This window comes from Sinohyriopsis cumingii, chromosome 15, assembly GCF_028554795.1.
Source record: "Sinohyriopsis cumingii isolate HCF-2022 chromosome 15, ASM2855479v2, whole genome shotgun sequence".
Taxonomy (NCBI): Eukaryota; Metazoa; Mollusca; class Bivalvia; order Unionida; family Unionidae; genus Sinohyriopsis; species Sinohyriopsis cumingii.
In genome coordinates, this window is record NC_142975.1 from 38,895,262 (window position 1) to 38,919,727 (window position 24,466).

Here is a 24,466-nt window from a genome sequence, read left to right on the forward strand (position 1 = left end):
AACTTACCCAAGAAATCTGAATCCTCAATAAAATGTTGAAAAATTAAGTAATTCTTGTGTATATCGCTCAACACTATTGATATCATGGGGGTATAATTTGGCCTGAGGGATATGAATTGGCCTAGGCCATAATATATCCCAGGGGTACAAATTGGCACAGGCCACAATATACCCTGGTATAATCTAGCCTAGGCCGCTTTAACCCCAGGTATACTCCGGACTGGGAGTATAATATTGCCTGTTACACCGGTTCATGTATTTAGTACAACCTCTTAAGCGATGTGCCTTCTCCTTAAAAGGGAATTCTGTTTCGAGCACCAAATGCTATGAACCATTCCTCATCCGGTATCGCTGGTATATTTGTGTGTGATCGCCATTTTTTCCTATGTTGTTTTTAAAATGAAAATAAAGATGATTCAGTGAATGAAAAATAGAAGTTGTACAACTAATAGTGGTGGCAGCAGCAACCGAATCCCATCATCAATAGAATATCAGTTGCAGTTGTAGTAGTAGTAGTACGGAAGTAAAACAGAGAAGTAGTAACCATGGCAGATGCAACAGTAGTTGTTATTGTTTCAGATCCATTAGTAGCTGTAGTAGCATTAGTAGTAGTAGTAGTAATAGTAGTAGCAGCAATGGTTATAACTGTATACGTTTCAGTAATCATTTTTCAGTGGTGTTAGTAATGGTAGTAACAGCAGTAATAGTAATATAGTAATATTAGTATTAGGACGAATTCCATTAGCGACAGGAGGGCTGGGTAGACTGAAAAATAAACAGAGTGAACGCTACCTAGCAAGCTAGATATATAGATATACATAGGTAAGTATATATATACAGATAGGTATGTCGCTCTATTAAAACAAACTTGAATACCAGCAATGACATTAGCTGTCACTGTTTGAAATTATTTCTTTTCAAATACTACAATGATTATTCAAATGACGCATACCTCATGCACTGTGGTGTGTGTACAAGTACAGCAGAGGTATGAGGTATGCGTTATTTGAATAATGATTGTATTATTTGTTTACGACACGGCTAAATCTTGCCGGGTACCTATTAATAAGCTTGTTGTCATGTGCCCAATAATTCTTTTGAATGATGTTTTCATGTTGTGTATAAAAAGAAGACATTGACTTTAGGCGTCAGACAAGTATCAACACTATATATAATAGACTAGTTAACTTGGTAAACTTGCATCGTAATGGATTTATAAATATTTTGCAAGTATCGGTCTACTATTTGCTATTTTAAAACCATGCGTGTTTGTCATTGAACCAGACAAGTACATATTCATGTTACCTGGATTTGCAAGTAAGTGAACTGTTGAATCAATATATGTAATGCTATTGAAACGACGTTGTTGAAATTAGCAGAGTCGAACGTTTACACTTATTAAGATCACTTAAAGCGACACCAGTTGTACAGACAGTGCTACTTATGGAATTGAAATCACATATTTCTACAGTTTCTCACACACTGAATGCGTACAGGTTTGCACAATTTATGGTTTTGGCGTATTAGATCACATTTAAATCGCATCTAGGTTATTGATTGCGTACAACTTTGTTAAGTCTCAAAGAGTCAAGTGTTTACGTATCAGATCACGTTTAAATCGCGTCTAGGTTATTGATTGCGTACAAGTTTAAGTCTCAACGAGTCAAGTGTTTACTTATCAGATCACATTTAACTCATGCCTAGGTTACTGAATGCCTATAGGTTTGCATAATCTCAGCTAATCTGGTGTTTACGTATCAGATCACATTTAACTCACATCTAGGTCATTGAATACCTAAAGGTTTGCGTACTCTCAACCAATCTGGTGTTTACGTATCAGGTCACATTTAACTCGCATTTAGATTATTGAATGCTTATAGGTTTGCACAATCTCAACGAATCTGGTGTTTACATATCAGATCACATTTAAGTCGCATTTAGATTATTAAATGCCTATAGGTTTCCATAATCTCAACCAATCTGGTGTTTAAGTATCAGATCGCAAATAAAACTCACATCTAGGTTATTGAATGCGTACAGGTTTGCACAATCTCTGTAGACGTTTGCACAGTCTCAATAAATCAGATGTTCACGTATTAAATAATACTTAACTCACACCAAGGTCATTTAATATACAAACAGGTGTTCATTTTCAAAGAGCGCGATAATAAGAAACAAAATATCATATGCACGTCGTTTCATGTGACTGCAAGGTCAATTTGGTTATATGAAGCTTCAATTGCAAAATATTTACAGCCACCACTACCTCTCCATCTACAGTATATACACTTGGCCACTAACATCCAATCCACAGTAATTACACCCACCTACCCGTCCACCAACACGCAAAATTATCAGCGCTTTATCCAATTATAATAATCATGAAATTTCCAAGATAACACAACACCCCTAAGATGAAACGACGCTTCTAAGACGATTTTAGTAGCTCAAGATACTTAATCTGGGTCAAGCATGTCTTTATTTCTCCTCTGAGAAATCACAAAAGCCAATGCGTGATTCCTACGCTTAACATGGCAGTGTACTTCTCACTGTCTATCTCTATTTTACTTCTCAGTAATTGGTGATACAATGGATACATTATGTAGGAGGTAAAGACCAATTATTACATTAGTAATGATAATTGAACATTCTTCCACATATTTTAATACTCTTTGAACAAAGTATACTTGCTACGATTTAGACATTTATTTTACAAACAAGTTGGTGTCTCTGTAAGTTAAATGGTTGTTATGCACATGATATAGATACGGCTAGAATTTTGCTCCCTTTCTTTTGCTGCCAGATCCTCAAGTAAGCTATTTTGTTAGATTGACTACTCACTTCACTTGAAGTTTTAATACCCACACTTCGTGACAGCGACACCATGGCCACAGGAGGAGAGAAAGAAGCTGGCTGCATTCTAGTCTGTGATGGAACGTTGACACTTGAAACCGGTAAGCGATAGATAAGTTATATATAAAATACCATTTGCTTTGTAATAACCCATCAATATATGCAAGTGTTTAGCGTAATACATTCACTAGAGGCAAAACATATACTATGATCAGAATTTCGCAACAATTTAGATGGCATTGCTCCATCGCTTTTGTTGCCTAATGACTGATATACTTATGTAATCTATCAATCAATATTTGCATACTCTGCTTACAGATATTTTAATATGATATTTGAATATATTCCTTTAAAAGAAGATACTTGAAAGGCCGTATCTACTTTCAATACAATAACATGTGTGAGTCATCAAAGGTAGCTAAGGTTTAATACAGAGTTACTAAATAATCTAACAATGTTAATACAGTTAGAGCTCTTCAATTAGATGTTGGGGTTGGGGAAGGGTGGCCCCAAATGCAATGCAAAGTTTGGAGGAGCTCCATTTCTGGAGGAGGTGAAGTTTTGATTACGAGAGAGGGTACCAAATGGACTCAGCTAACAATTATTTGTCCTGTATAATCTATTTATTCTCTACCTTTATTTATTAGTAATGAACTTTCTACTATGACCAAATCCTAACATCATATCTCAATATAAAGATCCTTTAAAGATACACTCTTGGTGAAAGTTTATATCATGAATTATCTGGCATTTTTTGAGAAGCTGGACTGTTGACCAAACAACGGTCACATATTTCACTTCCGGATAAGCATCGTGGCCTCACTACTGTCTATGCACTGTTGCCAAAATAATACAAAGACAACTACATCATAACATTCACATTCTAAAGAATACACCATTACCTTTAACTCAATACTAAGAATGTTTAATCTACTTCTTGTGTCACCAACAAAGTGAGAGAGGAAAATGCTCTTAGATACAATGGGACTACATTCGCTGGTACTAAACCGGACGAAATGATTGTGACCTAAGTCCAAGTGCAAATTTCGCACAGGGCGCCATTTCCCCCTAGGGCTGGCTCTGTCTGTATGGTGTCATTGCAACACATAGTTTGTTAAACTGGAAGCACTTTCTTAGTCAAAGCACAATTTGTCTAAATTTATGACAAGTATAATTTTTTAATCGACGAATCCCTAAACTCTTCCTATATACCAGAAATTGTCAGTCATTCGATATTCCAAGTGGCCGCTAGGCAATTCTTTTCATGGGTAATATGTGTTCCTATGCACATTGACATCTATTTCACTGAGCTTCTCTAATATGTCAGACAGTCTAATGATTATACATAAAAATCATTTCGAACTAACATTTTTAATTGCCATCGAGCACCTAGTCCTTGAGTGTTCAAACGAACGAAGCCAAAGAGTTTAAATTATAATACATTATCGCCCAAATAAATGCACATGTTTCCTCACAATCGACATCATAGGGAATATATAACTAATAATGTAAAATTAGATGTGTGATTTTAAACTAAAAAGGAATGAAAATTTTTAATCAAGTTAAGAAAAGAATAAGCTGGTAAAGGAATATAATGAAAATATAACTAGCAACAAAGATACATAATCACACGGTTATTAAATATATTGTATTGACTGAATAATGTCAACAATGTTTTTCTTTTATTACACTTTGCACGTACACATACGTACGTAACACAGATTTTAGCAACTGAACTAACTCGCTTAGTTCAATATAATTGGTGGCCATTCATATGTAAATAGGTCTATTGATAGTGGCTGCAGCGGTCTGGTAAATAGCAGGGATAATTTCGATGTCACTGTTGGCATGTTTAATCTGTACATTGCAATGGCATGTTTAGTGTTGAAAGAGTTGAATTACATTTTTACCTTCACGCATCGTGACAAATTGTCAGATCAGAAGAGAGATGTTAGATTTTGTATATGTAACCCTATTCTCGCTCTGTAAACTGTGTTCAGACTACCTTTCGTGTGATGATCTCGATTCTTGCAGAGTATTCATGCAGATATTATTAGGCAAAAATAGACTACGATTACGATGATATAGTGCTAGCTGTGTGTGTGTGTGTGTGTGTGTGTGTGTGTGTGTGTGTGATTTAGATTATTAACGTTGCTTTAACAATTTTAGTCATATCACCATGATGTCTGCAGTGTGGCAGTTTATAGTGATGTCTCGCAAAGGGGCATCATGCCGCAGACATGTAGCATGATGTCCCACACAGTCACATTATCCCGGCATCAGACGGACTAGTCCTAACACTAATATCGTAATGCTGAGCGCCAAGGTAGGCAGCTGTTAGTACCATTTTTATAAGTCTTGGTATCACTCGGTCGTTGTTCGAACCCGAGACCTCTCGCATCCGAGGCGTGGCCTGTTGATGATAGAGAATCCCAAGATAGGTGTGTTATATACAAAAGATCGTTTCTTGTAGTATCTATTCCATGTAGGCATGTTGTCTTGGAAAAGATACATCAAAAGACTACAAAACTTTGAATTTATTTGCTTTATAAAGGTGTAGTTACAAACGGAAAGGCTAATTTAACCAGAATTAAGATGAGTAATAACATGACCTTCGAGACAAAGTTCCCAAGAAAATATATTTCGTGATCACGCCTTAACTAAATCCAGCCATCCGAAACTCGGATAATTTGATAGTCTGTTTGCTGGCATAAGTCTCAAACTTTTGTCTCTATTATATCTTTGTGTAAGCAAGGAGGCAACGCATGACTAGGTTAACTGAATAATTATATTCGTTGATGTTTTACTGTTTATTTGCTATATCATGATACCTTAATTCAAATGTTTATATATTCGAATTCTGATATCATATTTTCAAGTATATGATAATACAAATTCAAGTATTTGATCATTATTTCTTTGAATTTATCATATCACATACTAAAATTTATGATATCATAAATTTAGTCGCTGAATGATATAATTACTTCTGTGAAATCATATCATAAATGAAACTGTATTACCTATTAAAATTCTAATATCATCAATTATTTTGGCCAATCAAACTTAGAGTTAATGCCAATACGAAGTGGGATAAACGTCGCAATTCAGGGCCAAGTGTCACATATAGGCGAAGTTTTACTGTAAACAAAATGGTTAGAACTATATCCCAAGACAATACTTACAACTGCAGCGTAAATTTCTGACTCTCCTGTATTGTTTCAAATTAAGATACTTTTTAATATCTACTGTCAAGACAACAGGGTCTTAAAATACATATCAAGAAAGGGCGATAACCAACAGGTTTTGTATAATTTAAAATATAAATTTATGTATTTCCTACTTTTTTGGAAAAAGCTATATATTATGTACTAAAGATATTGTAGAGGAAAGATGGCAGCAGCTGCAATCTAAATTGAGTGTGATGTAGCAATCAAGCATACTGTTTTCTCCAGGTGGAATTTGATTAGCTTCGTGCTGACAGTCGGAACATTATTACCAAAAGAGGGTTACCCACTGTAAGAGTAACAGACGATACGAGTGGAGCTTGCAGAAGTTTACGTAGTCTGCTATCACAGGGATTTTTTTCAGATACTCTTGGTAGTGGTATATTTAGAGATCCATTGAACACTTGAGTGTGACAGGGGCATATAACATAAATGATACATTAATTTTTTTTATGTTTATCTTAGGTTTTTCTTGTGTTCCTTTATCATGCTTTTGTTTTGGTTTGGACACTCCAGTAAAAATGTGAAATTAAACGTAAGGCACGTTTGAGATATTCAGCTTACTAAATACTGTGGAAAACTGGATTAATAATGTGATAACCGGTTCTATGTGAAGTATGTTGTACATCCCTAAGATAATAATAATAATAATAATAATAATAATAATAATAATAACAATAATAATTTAATAATAATAATAATAATAATAATAATAATAATAATTTAATAATAATAATAATAATGATAACGACGATGGCGTCGTTGATAACGCCAAGACGTTGGTGGTTGTTGTTGTGGTGGCGAAAGCTATGAGTAGATTATTGTTTGAAGTCAGAAATATAGGAAAAGTCATCCTTTATAGATTTAAGTGAATTATTTTTGGATTTTAATATAAGTAAACATGCTAGTACTGATGAGTGTCACTTTATTTCTGCAGCCAAACTTGACCCCAGAGGTATTGTTGCATCTGGAGACATGCTGATGGTCGCAGACTTCAGCGCGTATAGCATCCATCTTTACAGACGAAGCGATGCAAAGTTACTGGCAAGATCAGACGAACTGGAGTCAGAGCCCATTGGTATCTGTCGTACTAATGACACGGAAATTTGTGTAGCTTTGAACAATGGTACGATATTATTCATGTCCGTACAATATGCCAAAGACATAGCTGTGATAAAAAGGGGCAGGACATTAAACGTAGTCACAACACTTGATGAATTTCATGGAGTTGTAAGATTCAATGATAACGTTGTTGTGCATGGTCTGAAACAAGATAGGATATGTTGGTGTATCGTGTCACTGAATGATGGACATGTTGGCGAAGTTCACAAGATCTATAAAGGGAACAGGAGTTACTTCACCACAAAAAACAACATGATTTATATTTCGTGTTATGCTGGTATTCTCTCCCCTCTGGTCACTGGCGTATATGGATATGATATTCAGAATAACAGTAAACAGATACGTGCATACAGGCATAAGGATTTGGACTGTCCCACTGGTATAACTGTGGATGAACATGGATTTTTATTTGTGTGTAACTGGAGTTTCATCACTACCTATATTCATCATCTGACAGATAAATGTGAACTAGTGACTATATACAGGGAAGGGATACCACTTAGTCCCCGGGACATAATTTATTATGATCGACGTCTGTATGTCACAGGCTATGGGAGTAATGTGATCAATCGATACAAACTAGAGTATTCACATCAACAAGGTAATTACCACATTTCTTACTGTATTGATCTCAACTTTAACATCACACAGTTTTAACCGTATTATTAACACAAATTCTACTTTAATAGATGTGAAGAAAATTGAATTTTATTCAAAATGAAATAATAGTTTAGATTTTCAAGATGGAAATAATAGTTTAGATTGCTCATTTCCTTGAATAAAGTGTACATCAACACCGTCATTATGTAGGCGTCTTTATTGATCTCAAGTAAGGTATAAATTAAATTATCATTTGTAGTTATTAAATGTAATACTAATATGGTCTATATAAGTCTGTTCATTCCTAATTGTTAAATAATTTGTTCATTAGTTATCATAAAAAAAACTTAAAGATTTAAAATTATCAAACAATCGCTTACAATGCAGGGCAGTACACATATTTTCCACTAGGAGGCGTTTTCATTTTGATACGACTAGGATTACTATTACACAAAACAATTAATGGCTAAATGAAAATAACACACTCCTAGAGCCTACTTACCATACTTATGTCGACTGCAGAACTGAATGTTTTAAAAAAAAGACTGGTTAATGAAATATTTAACCCATAACTGCACAACAGGCACTGACTTGGATGAACCGCTTATTAACAAGCGCACTTGTCACTTATTACATGGCGGTTTATTCGCTCATACCAATGTTACCATGTAGTCCGTTTCTAAATATTGCATGAATGTGTGCGTGCGTATGTATGTGTGTGTGTGTGTGTGTGTGTGTGTGTGTGTGTTCACGTGACGATTGTGCCAAGTAAAATACAGCTGACATATCTAACATGGAAACAGAAACAGAACTGCCAGTAAAATGACACAAATTCAGCCCACCCCCACCCCCATCAGAAAATGGGTCAATCCTCATTCGTTGGGAGGAAAAAAGTTGGAAATTGAAGGTCGATTTCTCCTAAACGGATGCACCGGTGTTCTGCAAATTGTACAGAAGTAATAATATATGAACTTTATCGATTGAGTGAATATAAGATTGCCCGGATTTTCCCTGTAATGTTGTCTAAATTAGTGTCTTGCATACAATCAAATTTATATTGTTAAATCCATAAAATATATACCATTATCATCATTTTGTTTTAGATCCAGCCATCTCTGCCAAGGCCAATACCAAGACGGACAGAGAGGACGAAAAGGAAAAGGTATAAAACATCATGGTCACGGTTGTTAGACAGTATGATGTTAGAAGAAATATGTTGACCATGTGCCCTTAGTGGAAAGCTGTATAAAAATATATAGATATGAACGATGTATAAACATAAAGATGTGAAAGATTTATAAACATAAAGATATGAAAGATTTATAAACATACACATTAGTCATAAGGTCGAGTGGCCCTCAGTGAAAATTGTAGGTCTCGGTCATTCAATAAGGCCATCAATTTGCTAATGTTTATTACGAATTTCACAATTTTCTCAATTTGTGTTAAGCTTGCTATGGCCCAAGGTCGATTCGCATGTATATTTGTCCGTCTATCCATCCGTGCATGCCTCCACATTGAAGATTAATTCTGAGGTCTTTAATTTCCTTTTTCAATGCCCACTTCTCTTCCGATTTGGTTGCTAGCTTCAGCATACGGCTATCTCTGTCTTGTGTCATCTTTGAGCCAATGAAGCGATGATATCCAACAATCTTCAGTGAGAGAGCAAAAAGCTCCAGATTAACTTTTATTTAATATCTTTGATATGTTTTAGTAATGGGTTAAGATTCTCAAGTACAGTTGGCTAAAGAGTAATGTCACCTGGTATGTGAATACATCTTGACATCAGTTTGTTCAAGGAGGTCACTATGACCTATGTATCACACATCACTGACTTCCTTGGATACATATTTAACCTATTATCAAATCTTCCTTGGCAGAGGTTCAACGTGCAATTCACTTTGGCGTCCATGTGCATAGTATAAGTCCTTCGGTCGTATCAGTCTATCCACATCCCAGACCACCCTAGGATTTGGAACATATATCAGTAGATCTTTCCGAATGCAGGCCATGGCCAGCTATTTCCGTGAATTTCCATTGTAAAAATCATCTGTTCACTTAATAGGACAGAAATGTTCTCAGTCTTGCTGGAACCAGCATAGGACTCGTAAAATCTCAGCAGGGTATGAGATCCTTCTCTGGGGTTCTACGTTTCAGAAAAATAGTCATCGATTTCAGGAGGATATGGAATCCTTCTCTGTTTCAAATAAGGCCTAATATCCTGACGATCTTAAAGATGCAGTCAGTGCATGATAAGGGTTTGACGCAGTGTCAACTTCCAGGGATGAAATACTCTGGTTGAGAGTAAGTAGTGCCCACCGCTTAGGGACAAGCAGTATCCTCTCAAGACCCTTAGCCAGGTAAAGGCAAAGCGCAGATCGCACCCACTCAAAAGGTAGAACAGCAACCATGCTCTATAAGTATTGAGGAGGACTCTAAAGAGTTGCTTGACCAGTCTTCGCTGATGACAAGTCACACCATCGGTATGATGATAGGGATCGGGTCTATACCTCCCGTCCCTATGTAACCAATAAATGCTATTATGAATCCTGGAGTCAATGTACTATATAATAACTACAAGGGAGGACACTTCTCTCATTTCTCGCGCGACGTATTTAAGAATAAACGCTGATATTTCAAGCTGCATTTCGCGTAGCGTAATAAATATGGTACCGATGTTTAGGTCAGGCATTCGATTTTATATGAGTATCCCAAGTTTGGCTTTCTATCATAACTTTAAGAAATACCAGACCATTTTCCCCACGCGCTGAATGGAATATTGCCTTCTTACTGGCCCAATGAAAATAAGTAAAAAAGAAATGCAGGACGTCATTTTCTTTTCACCAATGAGAGGATAATATTCCAGTCAGCGTGATTTCACTTGCATATTAAGTGGGCTCGATCTTGGCCATGTCGAGCAGTAGCGTGGGAAAATGTTCTGGAATTCCTAAAAAGTATGATACTAAGCCAAACTTCGGATACGCATACAAAGTCGAATGCCTGACCTAAACATCAGTACCAAATTTATTACGCTACGTGAAATGTGGCTTGAAATGGAGAGAAGTGTTCTCCCTTGTAGTTATTCTATAGTGCATGTTTGACAGGATAATTATAAGCAACGATACGAGCCCCCGTGCACTGCACTGGGTAACTTTGCTACATGTATATCGAAGGGCTAAAAGCCATACACTCTATGAGGTAAAGGGTTAAGGACGAATGCATGTCCATGATGTATTGTTCGTTTTGGTCGACTCAAATGAGTTTACTTAGGAATCACCCGAGACAGTACATCCTCTTCCTTCTGGGTCCCTTGCCACCTTACAATTGTTGGTTTAGGTAATGGAAGTGTAAAAAATCCGGTCTTTTGATAAGGGGGGTAACTTCGTCGTTTATCCCTTCTTCTCAAACACACACACACACACACACACACACACACACACACACAGCTAAAGCCCTCTGATTCCGAGGACAAGAAAATTCGCATTCAGCTCAGATCTTTTACACCCACATTCTGCTGTCGAATGTTTATTGCCTACAAAAAGAGTGGAATCATTCGGTTTATCATCGATATTTCCTCTTTAAACACGTTTGCTCAGCGGGAACCATCCAGGATGGAGACTTTCGCCTCGGGCACTTGAGTTATTGAGTCAGTTGGAATCGGTTTCTGACAGATGTTCCAATGCATGCCCCTGAACGTCACTCCTATATGTTAATCGAAGCGTCAGATTCAGGTTTGGGGCTCATTTGGAGCTAAAAGGGATAGTTCTTGGGTCCCGTGATCTGGGGAAAAAGATACCCTTCAAATAAATAATTTAGAAATGACGGCATAAGTTTTAGTCTTATTTGTGTTTCAGTCAAATAAGGATTGACTTTGTTATGGTCTCCTTTGACAACATATAGGCAGTAGCGTACCTTAGGCGACAAGGAGGAACGCATGCTCATTTGTTTTCGTGAAGGTTTGGAACCTCAAGTGGGCAGCCTTAGAGAGGATTACTTTTCGCGTCCAACATATTCCTGGCAAGAAAACTCTTCTAGCAGGCAGTCAGCCATACGGATGCAAGGTAGTCCTCACAGAATGGTATCTGCATCAATCCATAAATGAGTCCCTGTTCAGGCTGGAAGGGGATACATTTCGTATACTCGTTGGCGACGAGACTGAACAAAAAGCTCCTTTTCTATGTCTTCTCAGTCCAAGATCAGACAGCTTGGGTAATGGAAGCCTTCACAATATCAGGAATTCCACTGCCCAGCTCATTATGATTGCCCTTCTGTGAACCCATCGGTTGTGGTTCGGTGATCTATTCAACCTTTGGGTAAAACAACCAAGGAGATACCCCAAAAGACGGCCTACTGTCGCAGCACAGTGCTTCTTTTCTAATAGCAACACACAACTTATCCACCTTCACGCTTGCTTCATCTGAAGCAATCAATCCGCCAGGACACGTTTATGAGCAGCAGGAAATGTATTTGTTGTACAAGTCTGAGTGTTGTGACGGACTTTTTTCTCTTCTTGTTCCATCAGAGAGAAAGTTTTCTCTTTATTATTAAGGGCTATATGACAGCCCTCTCCAATGCGCTTATGTTCTCTTAGGGTTTGGCCAGTTAGGTAGACCCGATATTATCAAGCGGTTTCAGTTGCAGAGAACATGATCTCATTCACCAGTGCCTGGATGAAATCACTATTGCGCTTTTCAAACTTTGTTCAAACCCCATTTCTGAACCAATGGGTTAAGCTTCTTTCAAGAACATAATTTTATTAACTCTCCTCCTGCTGTCTATAGCGTCTATGAGGAAAAGGAGCGAGCTTCATCTATATACAAAATGTTGTCTACGTTTCAAAGGTTATTGTTAGACCTGTTTTCTCAATTGCCAACCCGATATTTACCGAAAAACCAGCTTATTTAAGTAGCCCCATTCCCTATCGAGCTCCCCATTATCAGTTGTAGCTGTGCTAGGGTTGATAATGATCAACTTCTCTTCCAAATTAGTCCTTACGATTCTTTTTGGCCTCTTCGAAACGGGCAAAGAAAGGCTGGTAAGTGCCCCTTTCTATCAAATAAGGGCTTCGCTGATATCTCAGCATCCATCATTTTTAGGTGCATTGTACTCACTATGATGATAGCTTATCAGTCCCTCACAAATATAGCTCTATCGTTCATGAATATTAAAGTCCATGAGGTAAGTGCTATAGCTACTTCATAGGCCTATCTTAATAATTAGTCATTGAAGGATGTTATGAGATCCACGTTCTGGCAGTCACATACTACTTTCTCCTACTTCAACCATCGGTCTTTGACGCCCCAGACAAAAATAGGTTTTTCTTGAACCCAATATTTGCGGCACAAAAAGTGATCCAATATGCTGCCAAATTAGAGCAATGATCACTCCTACCGTAATGGTTAGTATTTCATTTCTTTACCAGCTTTTGAGGCCATCCGCTTCCCTCCGAAATGGCAAATTCATCAGGGCAATATTTACAGGTAGATACTATACTATTAAAATATATTTACGCCCCCATCCCCCGAAAAAAAAATGCATTTTGGGAAGCTCATCTAGATACGGCATGTCTTTCTTAGAATCCAGATGGAAAGCTTATTTTTAGGTCTTCTCAGATTCATTTTAAATTAGAATTGGTAAGGATATTTCTTACGACATTCTGTTTCGAAATTGGTCTGTGTGGCGCTTGTTGAACAACAAATCGAAAGCTATTTTTGCTATTTCTTCTCTAGAACAGAGGAACTAATTTCAATAAAACTTGCAAGGAATGTGTGCTAGGAAATGCGCTGGTAAAACTACGTGCGATATGGCCTTGTTAGAAATGGTTTGACTCACATATGGAGAACATATTTATAATATCTCCTCTTGAATGTCTGACTCGGTTTTGATTAGACATGAAAGGACTGTTTCATAGGACATCAAAATTTTGCCTTGCAGTTTTGTGACTTCATTAGTAACCCAGTAGAAGACCTGTTTTCAACTGTATTCCCGAGAATCTGTAAACTAAATTTCATCGCGTCTGGCATGAATATTTCTTATAATGTGCCCTATAAGAAGTATGTCTGAAATGGCTTCATTAACAGTTGTGTGGTTTATATCGTAACTAAATAGGATACCTTTGTCCAACTTCTTTTGAAATTTCAAACCAATTTTGATCAAACTTGGTAAACGATTTTCATAGGTCATGCCCTCTCAAAGCTGCGTATAGCATGGCACCCATAGCAAGGGTGTGACGTTTATAGGAACTGTGTGAAAAACCTTTATCTCCTTTCAGGTATTGCTATCGTCCTACTGGTACAAATATTAAAACATGACGTCTCTCGGGGAATAGATCAGACCGAGTAAGGCAGATAACATCCTAGCATGGACAGCTTAGAACGGCATACAATGGATTCCAATGCACCATTTAATCAAGCTGACATTACTCAAAGTAAAGACACAGTTAAGCAGCATTACAACACGTCAAAGATCAACATTTTCTAGAAAATCTATGGATATTGTCCTGGCATAGGTGTATTTAAACTCTAATACATGTCCTATCACGTCATTAAAACCAATGTATGCCACGTGCGCGGTATCATGTTGATTTTAGGCCCCTTGTTAAGGATTCCCTTCCATATTCAAGCTGACCTCTTTTCATTCTTGTCGACTGCATATCTGAATATCACTTCTTAAAACAATTTATTATTCTAAATATTGTCCATCCCATCGCTAAAAGATAAGTATACTATGAAACATCTGAAAAAGGAAATCCGTTTATAATGTATTGTTTATGGAGCAATCTGCAGTGTTGAATAAAAACTGCAGGCTGCAAACCAATCCTGTCATAATAATGTTATTGCATCAGTGTTTATTTTTTGGAAGCTGTGTAAACGAAAACAATATCTTTTGGAAATGAATATATTCTATTATCTCTCTTGTTTCTATATAGCAAAAAACGGATCAAGTTGAGGAAATATATTCAAGAAGTCTGACTATATCTGACGAATGCCAGGTGTCTTTACAGAGAAGAGTTTTGCCACCAGGAAAGAAATATCACGCCTTTTTCAGTTACTCTAGCTTCGACATAAAATGGGTAAAGAAAACTGTGGAAGCACTAGAAAATGACCATGGATTTGTTTGCTGTGAGTATGATCGAGACAACACTCCCGGAACACAGTTATTGAAATTTGCTGATGATAGCATCAGAAATGCTTCCAAGACTGTAGTAGTTATGACCGGTGAAGCATTTCAAAGTGGTTTTGTTTTACATGAAATTCAAATGGCATTGAATATGGGTTTTAGCGAAAATAGAAATTGTATTGTCCCAGTATTGTTGGAGAACTGTGAGGTTCCTGGTTATCTGAGTGTCCTGAACTATGTTGATGCTCGGGATGCCAAGAGGAGAGACATCTGGTGGCCAAAGTTACTGAAGGAACTGAGTGCTTAAGGTGAGCAAGAATCTTGCCGATGTACCAGCCAAGAATGTTAAAAGGATACCTTTTGTGCTTGGGGTTTTTAACGAGAGTTATGATGTCATGATTATACAATGAAAGTGTACATTAATACGTTTTCCACAACTTCTAGTCATAATATAATCTTTACGGTAATAAATCGAATCAAAGGTAAAAGTGTTGACAGATATGTTCAAAATAAAAAAATAAAGATGAAATAGAGCAAATAGACAACATTTTTTTACATTGGACTGATTAGACTGTGCACATTATTATTATCGATAATATGTAACCAAACATAATTATAGAGTGAAAAAAAGTATTAGGGAAGAAAGAAACTATTCTGGCTATAATTAAATTATTACCACCACCAATTTACATGATGACTTCATAAAAGTTGTTTATCTTACCAAATGAACACAGTCACTTTTATTAGCGTCCAATCCATCATCCCCCACCCACAGACATATAATGTAGACACATTTTCAGAACAATATATTCGTGGCATGTTTCAGATAATGTACCTTAGTTCCTCCCTAAATGATTTATTAACTGGTGAAATATTGTTTTGAGATGTGTGTTTTATTTTTTGTAGGCTGTGTCTGTGCTCTGTCTATTTGTCCATGTATAGTGTATAGGTTTTGATGTTTACAATAAAACACGACATTTATAGTATTGCTTGCATACTGTACCTGAAGTGGCGTCCAACAGAAGGGTCAGCCCGATCGCACGCCTTTGCGTACTGTAAACATTGTTATAACTATTTACTTGCTACATTTGTTACATGTGTCGGATTTACACAGGGGTAGGGGAGGGAGAGTAAGTATTTTAAGAAAGATGACTGAAATATTTACTCCAATAAATTAAACAGCCCTATCAGGCCAGTACGGATACTTCTTGAATATGAAAAATGGCATGGTAGATGGGGTGCCGATATCAATGACAAATTAGGAAAACTTGTGCAATATCATAATATACATCTGCATTATACAGAAAGTATTCTTTACTAAAACAAACATAAACTATATTGTCAAAACTTACAATATACCATGATCCAGAAAACAATTTCAAAGTAATACCATGTGACTAGATTCTTATTCATTATTTTATTTTTAACTCCAGCTTCGCAGCAACTGATACATGGTCAGCGGCCATAATCCTGTTTTTCTCTATATTTATCAATGCTTAATTGCACATCGAAATCTGCAAGCACCTATACGGACTCTCATTAAGTATTGATTCCACTTGAACTCAAAGCTAAATACAAAGTTATGTATCAGCAAATAATATGGTAGGAAGTGATAAACAGCGACAAGACATTACATGAAAAAAGCAATGATGTCCCGGACGAATTGGAGTTTGCTAAAACCGGGTTATTGAATAGTTGTACTTTGCAAATTTTATATTGTACTTTGCAAACTAGGAAATTCGACGTTTATTTCACTTGGCATAGTTGTACCATAGATAAAACTGCTGTGAAACGTTAATGAATTTGTTCATACCTTTTGAAACAAAAACAATTAAAACAATTCGAATAATGAGGCGCTTGAAAAATGACAGTTTTGCAAAAATTCCAATTTGTCGTCCCAGGAAAACAATGGTAACAGAGAGGACTCCGTTACTATATTTCTATCTAGATGGAACAGCGATTTTTAAAAAAAATGTATTTATGTTCATTTTAATATTAGTCACATTAACCGTTTAGCGTTCTGTGGAGTATTAACTGCAGTTTCACAGGCATTTGTAAACAATACATTCAACAAAATGTTAATTTAATTCATTTTTCAAGCACCTTCATTACGTTACAATGGAATCAGTACTTAGCAATAATGCGAAACTGGATTGATCAAATTGAAGAAAGAAAACTAGATATTAGTGTCAATTAATGAATTAGCTTGCGGTAATGAAACGTTTATTTGGCTGATAATCAAATGACTTCATGTATGGCTAGAATAGCTCTCCAAGTCATTTTTAAAATCATCTCCACTTTCTTCGAAATGTTCTTATGTACTTTTGTATGCATTGAATCTTATGGAAGAAAGTGGAAAAAGATTAGATTTGAAATGAAATTCCATGACACATAAAACAGTGTGGATAGGATGTATAATGTGATAATTGTTTTCATACTCATCCAACTGTTTTCGTCTGAACGACATTTTTCACAACCTTTTAATACCAAGCTAACTATAATCAAATTTGAAGAGGGTACTCACAACCACTATGAGCATTTCGTTTTGTAAATAATGTCAAGTTCTCATTAATTATGGTTGCACTGCTAATAATGATAAATAGAAAATTGATGTACCCTTTATTGACAGAATTTGTTTTTACAAAAATCTCGTGGCATCAAAGTCTTTCAACTTTACGCAAATGATGTCATATAAAGAAATTACCAACAAAATTTAGAATACACATCAATACCTGTATTACCGGTTTGGATGGAAACCATCCTTGTGTCCAACCTTGTGTCCAACCAAAATAGGTCTCAGGGTGTGTATGTACAGAATGATGAATTAGAGCGCTCCTTCTTAAGAAATATATGATCAACGTTAACAAACATCCAGGTACTGGGGCCTCAAAACCTAAACAAAAGCAAGATTGTCATCCAATCAAGCCATTACAAATTTGAATAGAAAAATAGATAATTGTGAAAATGACTTACAAATTTATATGAGTCATAGGTAATGTTGCTTATTTTGCAATATGGATATGCAACCCATATGTTGCTGACTAAGCAATTTGGATATGCAGCCCATATATATTGTTGACTAAGCAGTTTGGATATGCAGCCCATTAATTGCTGATTAAGCAATTTTGATGTTGCGCTGGGACAATACTTCTTCAAAGATGACTAGAAACTCAATATCATGAAGTGGTCAACCACTGTCAATGTCCTGTATCCTAATTGTTCCTCCAGATTCTATAAGATTTAAACGTTTCCAGCACTATTACAAATATGAACAGTTAATTATGCATTTTGTTTTGAGATAAATGTTATGTAATAGAGAAACAGTCAGCAGCAATGACACAACATGTAATATACAATTACGGTCATTTCGTAAAAGCGGATGCACTTTTCGTCGAATGGAATGAAAATACTATTTTTTCACGATAGATGTTTTTAAATTTTTTTTTTAAAACTATTTGGCGAAACATATCTAGCGTCAACTGATAGAAACAATGTTTTACTTCTAAATAGATACTGAGATTTAGCTAACAACGGGTAACATTTTAGCTTACTTGGACATAGGACCAAATGAGGTTATTGTGTGGATCTGCGTGCAGTTTGTGTTGTAACTATTGTGATGTCTGTCCACAAGCACTGTTTTCAACATTTTCTAATCAAACTTAGCCGAGAGTGTCATTGCATGAAAATCTATCAGATTAATACATATGGTACCGACTGGCTAACAAAATATAGCCAGCATTACTAAAAAATAAGCAAAATGTTCAAACGAGGACTCCTCAACATCACTCGTCAGAATTTAATTTTGTTTACCCGATGCATGTTTAATACCCCAATAACAGTTTGATGATCTCTGTTGTTGCGATTTTAGACCCGATGCATGTTTAATACCCCAATAACAGCTTGATGATCTCTGTTGCTGTGATTTTGGACCCGATGCATCTTCAGTAACCAATAACAGCTTGATGATCTCTGTTGTTGTGATTTTAGACCCGATGCATCTTCAGTAACCAGTAACAGCTTGATGATCTCTGTTGTTGTGATTTTAGACCCGATGCATCTTCAGTAACCAGTAACAGCTTGATGATCTCTGTTGTTGTGATTTTAGACCCGATGCATCTTCAGTAACCAATAACGGCTTGATGATCTCTGTTGTTGTGATTTTAGACCCGATGCATCTTCAGTAACCAGTAACAGCTTGATGATCTCTGTTGTTGTGATTTTAGACCCGATGCATCTTCAGTAACCAGTAACAGCTTGATGATCTCTGTTGTTGTGATTTTAGACCCGATGCATCTTCAGTAACCAATAACAGCTTCATGACCTCTGTGATTATTTTTTATAGACCAGACGCATTTTCGCTACCCCAGTAAAAGCTTAAAGATTTATGTGATTGTATTTATTGACCTGATGCATCTTCAATACCCCAACAACAGCGTGTTTATATATATTATTATGTTTGTAGACTCAATGCATGTTCAATACCCAACAACAGCGTGTTTATGTATATTATTATGTTTGTAGACTCAGTGCATGTTCAATACCACAATAACAGCTTTATGATCTCTGTTATTATGTTTTAATGATCAGACGCATCTTCAAAATGGCAATAAGTTGATCATATCTGTTTATATATATATATATATATATATATATATATATATATATATATATATATATATATATATATATATATATATATATATATATATATATATATATATATATACACGAGTGCTTAAATTATCACCCTTATTGACAGACTCATATCTGCCGTTGTGAGAGTACTTTATTACGTAATATTGTACACAAGATAAGCATATAAAAAAACAATGGAACAGCAGTGCATGCATAGTTTGTGCAAACATTATTATCTTATATGGTCCTTAATGAGTTTTTGGTATAGCTGATCACCGGTGGTCCATATTGTGAAAGTTAAATAAAATGTTGGGTTTATTTGGGTTTCAGTTAAACACTAATATGGTGCTTAAACCTGTCCCTGCTAAATGTTGAAATAGAATATACAATCCAAAACTGTTAAGTAATATTGGAGATAGGTTCAATAAACAATATTAAACAATATTTAAAAGAAGCAATAATCTTATATTGGATTCCTGAAAATTATTTTAGGTTAGTAGAACTGTTGTATATTTACCGATTGTCTTTTTATTTCAATTACAACTCTAAAATTTTAAATTTTCTTGATGCATACGTTGTAAGGTCAAATCTTCATCCGATATATTTTGCAGTAAATAAAACAGAAATTAGAAGTGCACTTAGAAGGTCGTATAGACCTGTAATGATTACGAATACTCACTGCATATTAATTCTGTCACATTTCACCAAGGACATATTGTAACGATGATACACACATTTTATGTTAATTTGGTTTTTATATTGCTTTAATTCAGGACAAACATTGGACAGATGAAGTATATACTGGTAAGTAACATAAAGTGTGCCTGGCAGAAGTCGGTATGCATTTTTTAAGCGTCTTATGGTTAAAAATATCACAGTTTATTTGGTAGGTCTTAAAGGATTACATATACAAGAAATAACATTCATTCTACAGTCAAGTTATATAGCGATCTGTGATTGTCTACGAAGACGGCATTAGAAAAGTGAGTTATAAATCTGGACCTTGAGGAGCAAAACAGTTTCTTGCAATTAGAAAAGATTTCCAAAGCACGGCTAAAAACAATAATAGAAAAAATGAATCATCTAATCCTTTACATCATGGCAAGCTTCATCTATTATAAGATCCTTTCAAGATATTCAGTGACTTCACTGCTATTATAAACAAATTAACAGATTAAAAGATAAAATGTAATCAAGTACCATATCTTGGAAAACTTAGCTTTATTAATACATATGCGTATAAGAGTTCAAATCACTATTTTAGCAAACAAAATTGATTTCAAAGGTATTTTATTGTATACGTTCGGAAAGCAAAAGGGTAAGATCTTCCAGCTTTAGTACCTTTCTTGTACCAAATACGAAACAAAAAATATATTCCTGCATCAGATGAACAACTTACATTTTTTTATATGAAAATATAATGGAATGAATGCAGGAACTATAATTGTCGACATTAATCATTGAGGTGCGAGATTATGAAGGAAGGTGAGGCCCAATTTGATAACATGTCACACACAATTTTATTCATATAAATATTCCAATATATCAACAGTTCTTATATTATTGAACGAATATTTTTGGCATCCCTGCACAGACAAATATAACCAATTTGAAAAGTAGCATTATAGCTTCGAATACATGTTAGCATATATATAGGACATTTATATAATCATATATACCTGCAACAGACATGCATACTTATATATATATATATATATATATATATATATATATATATATATATATATATATATATATATATATATATATATATATATATATATATATATATATATACACACACACACATGAATATTGCTTTGTCAAATTATGATCGTGAAAGACAAAACTCCAAACTCCCTTGCGGAAAATAATAATAATAATAATAATAATAATAATAATGATAATTGATAATAACAATAATAACTTAAAAACCACTGCAATGATAATAAAGAAAAAAATGCAAATATTTAACTTTCTCTAACTGTGTTGCTGGATCTATAGGTTCGACGCGGTTTGTAAATTCGAGATAAAGATGGCCTGCATAATAAAAATGATTCGATGATTATTGTGTTATTTTCATTCAAGGAAATAGTGGTAGATTATTTAGTTTGATTCAGAGCAAATACATGATGGACTGGCGAAAACGTAGTTCAAATATAAATTCGCCTTAAGCACTGAAGGCTAATTCCTCAGTTTAGCACGCACTGTAGACATTTTTCTTTCACCTATGGATAACAATGTATCTGCTTCCAAAGAGACAAACTGCAAATCATTTGTTGTCTTTTTTCAAGTAAGGACTGTTTTAAAAATATTTTCCGTCAGGTTGTAATAGTTAAATGATTAAATCTACTTTAATTTTCCTATTCTATAGTATTATTCTTATTTTAACTTTCCTATTTTATATTCCTATTCTACTACTTCCTGTTCTATATTCCAGTTTTTACCCTGCTTCGTAAACTGAAGGATGAGAAAGTGTGAAGGACAATTAGGCTGACTGCCATGAAAATTGGACACAGATCCACCATATCAGCTTAGAGCTAGACTTCTCTGAAAGTTATATCCCGCAAATACAAGATGACTGTCCAGATGCAGCCATTCTGTGTTCTATGATATCTGAGAAATCATTTGACACAACAGCTAAGCTTGGCTGAAAGTTGTTGTTGTTGTTGTTGTTGTTGTAGGGTTTAGCGCCATTTTTCAGTACACGATAGGCTATACACGGCGGGCAGTATTAATAGTGGAGGAAGAACCCGAAAAAAAAAACCGGAAAGAACCACCGACCCGCGAGAAGCTACCGGCAAGCTTTCTCACATACCAATATTGGCTGAATCCGAGACTCAGACCCACGCAGATAGAGGTGAGATGGCAATGATCCGTAACGGAGAGCGCTTTAGACCACTCGGCCACTCGGGCCCCATGGCTGAAAGAAGTAGAAGTATAATATTAACATAATTTATATCTCACAATAAACACGTGACTGCAATCTTTCCAAATGAGGAATATATACTTCATAAAAAAAATGATGAAGAAGGAGACTTTGGTGAAGCACTCATAGCAGCATATAATCTGCATTAGTGTATAATCCAAATTACAAATCAATCTAAGCATGGCATTTATATATTACTGCTGAGTATTATCAAACTCTACTCTGCTTACTTAGAAGAGTGAAGTCAGTGAAACGTGTTATGTATATTTAATTTCATTATTTGTTAATTAGGTTTTTATTATTTTTTAGTTCATTACATGCTATTGTAATGTAAAATTGTATGTTGGACTTGACCTTGTCCAAAATTGAATTCATTTCTGCTTGACCCAAATGTTTATTTTATTTTATTCTAAAATTAAATATCTCTCTCTCTCTCTGTGTTTAATATCAGGATCATTATTATTAGAAGAAGTAAATATGTTTATTTAGGTGTAGGTTTTGGAATTTCCTGAGTGTAATCCAGGTTGGGGGGTGGGTGTAAACATTAGGATCATTCTAGAAGGTTATTTTTTATTAGGTAATTTTTTTTTAGAAAATGATGTCAAATAGGGAACTACATAATCTTGTAGCTGAGATGATTATTTAATCAGTGCTTTAATTCTTAGAGCAATGAAGTTGTATTACATGTTGTGACCAGTAATTTTGGATTTAATATTATTTCTTAAATTATTGAATTCAAGTGATTGTTTTCCCTGAAAATACGAAAGTGCTCTGATAAAATTCTTGGATATAAACATTCACTGGAATTTATAGTGAATTCAAACCTGACATTGTTTTACTGTGATTCAACAAAAGACCGTTGACACATCAAGGACTTGTGTCTGTAATTCTAGGATTCTTTGGGGATTTGACTCGCAATAAAGAAAGTTCTTTTTCTCATTTTCACTTTGTATTCTAGTGATATAAATTATTTGTTGAAAGTTACAAAGCTTGTTGTCTTTCACTCTTTTCTGTTACTTATTTTAAGAGCATAGATTCGTAACAAATTCTATAGAATCATACTATATCTCTCTCTCAGTGTGTCCATATGTTCGGTCAGCTGGCAATAATTTGGTTTCACGATTTAAAAACGTTTTTGGATTTCAGCCAAATTTGCAGATTTATAAAACATCAAAAAAATAATTAAATTCCATCATTTCATGACATCATTTATATGAGTCGTGACTTATTACGTCCCATCCACCTTAACGTGGTTTCGGCAGCATCACTTTACCAAACAGGTTTGGATTTAGACTAAATTTGGTACGCAACTTCACTTTAATATGACCACAAACAATTTCTATTTCAAACATGCCATGACATCATTTATATAATGCATTGCTCTTGATTGTTCCATAGCACAGCTTTACTAAGGAAAAGTGGTTCGCAACCATATTTGCAATACACTTTCAAATTGACGAGACCTTGAAGATGTTGGATTTCAAGTGAAATAGACGAGACCTTGAAGATGCTGGATTTCAAGTGAAATAGACGAGACCATGAAGATGCTGGATTTCAAGTGAAATAGACGAGACCTTGAAGATGCTGGATTTCAAGTGAAATAGACGAGACCTTGAAGATGCTGGATTTCAAGTGAAATAGACGAGTCCTTGAAGATGCTGGATTTCAAGTGAAATAGACGAGACCTTGAAGATGCTGGATTTCAAGTGAAATAGACGAGACCTTGAAGATGCTGGATTTCAAGTGAAATAGACGAGACCTTGAAGATGCTGGATTTCAAGTGAAATAGACGAGACCTTGAAGATGTTGGATTTCAAGTGAGATAGACGAGACCATACAGATGCTGGATTTCAGCATTTTTTGAAGATATTGGATTTCCAACAAAAATTGAAAAGACCATGAGAAAGTTGGATTTTAGCATTATAAGACTCATTTACATGAACATGCATGTATTTGACGTTGATTTCCTAATAGAACCTTT

At 35.3% G+C, this 24,466-nt stretch overlaps 1 protein-coding gene across 4 annotated transcripts; it reads left to right on the forward strand.

Annotated features, from left to right (window-relative positions):
* Positions 1-1,086: 1,086 nt before the first annotated feature.
* On the forward strand, positions 1,087-23,473 carry LOC149781646 (uncharacterized). Of its 4 annotated transcripts, none has more exons than XM_089935712.1 (7): positions 1,087-1,317; positions 2,804-2,954; positions 7,018-7,803; positions 8,906-8,964; positions 14,731-15,229; positions 20,330-20,360; positions 21,997-23,473. In XM_089935712.1, exons 2-5 carry the CDS (start codon positions 2,885-2,887, stop codon positions 15,226-15,228), a joined length of 1,413 nt encoding a protein of 470 aa, XP_089791838.1. In that variant the 5' UTR covers positions 1,087-1,317; positions 2,804-2,884; the 3' UTR covers position 15,229; positions 20,330-20,360; positions 21,997-23,473. The 4 variants fall into 4 exon arrangements, with proteins under 4 accessions (XP_089791838.1, XP_089791841.1, XP_089791840.1 ...); XM_089935715.1 differs by having other exon boundaries at positions 7,018-7,206; XM_089935714.1 differs by having other exon boundaries at positions 2,878-2,954.
* Positions 23,474-24,466: the final 993 nt, after the last annotated feature.

Bases quoted from the DNA above. Each gene is read 5' to 3' on its own strand.
- LOC149781646 (XM_089935712.1), top strand. From the start codon at position 2,885: ATGGCCACAGGAGGAGAGAAAGAAGCTGGCTGCATTCTAGTCTGTGAT. The intron at 2,955-7,017 runs GTAAGCGATAGA...TTATTTCTGCAG, and splicing joins AACGTTGACACTTGAAACCG to CCAAACTTGACCCCAGAGGT. The intron at 7,804-8,905 runs GTAATTACCACA...ATTTTGTTTTAG, and splicing joins AGAGTATTCACATCAACAAG to ATCCAGCCATCTCTGCCAAG.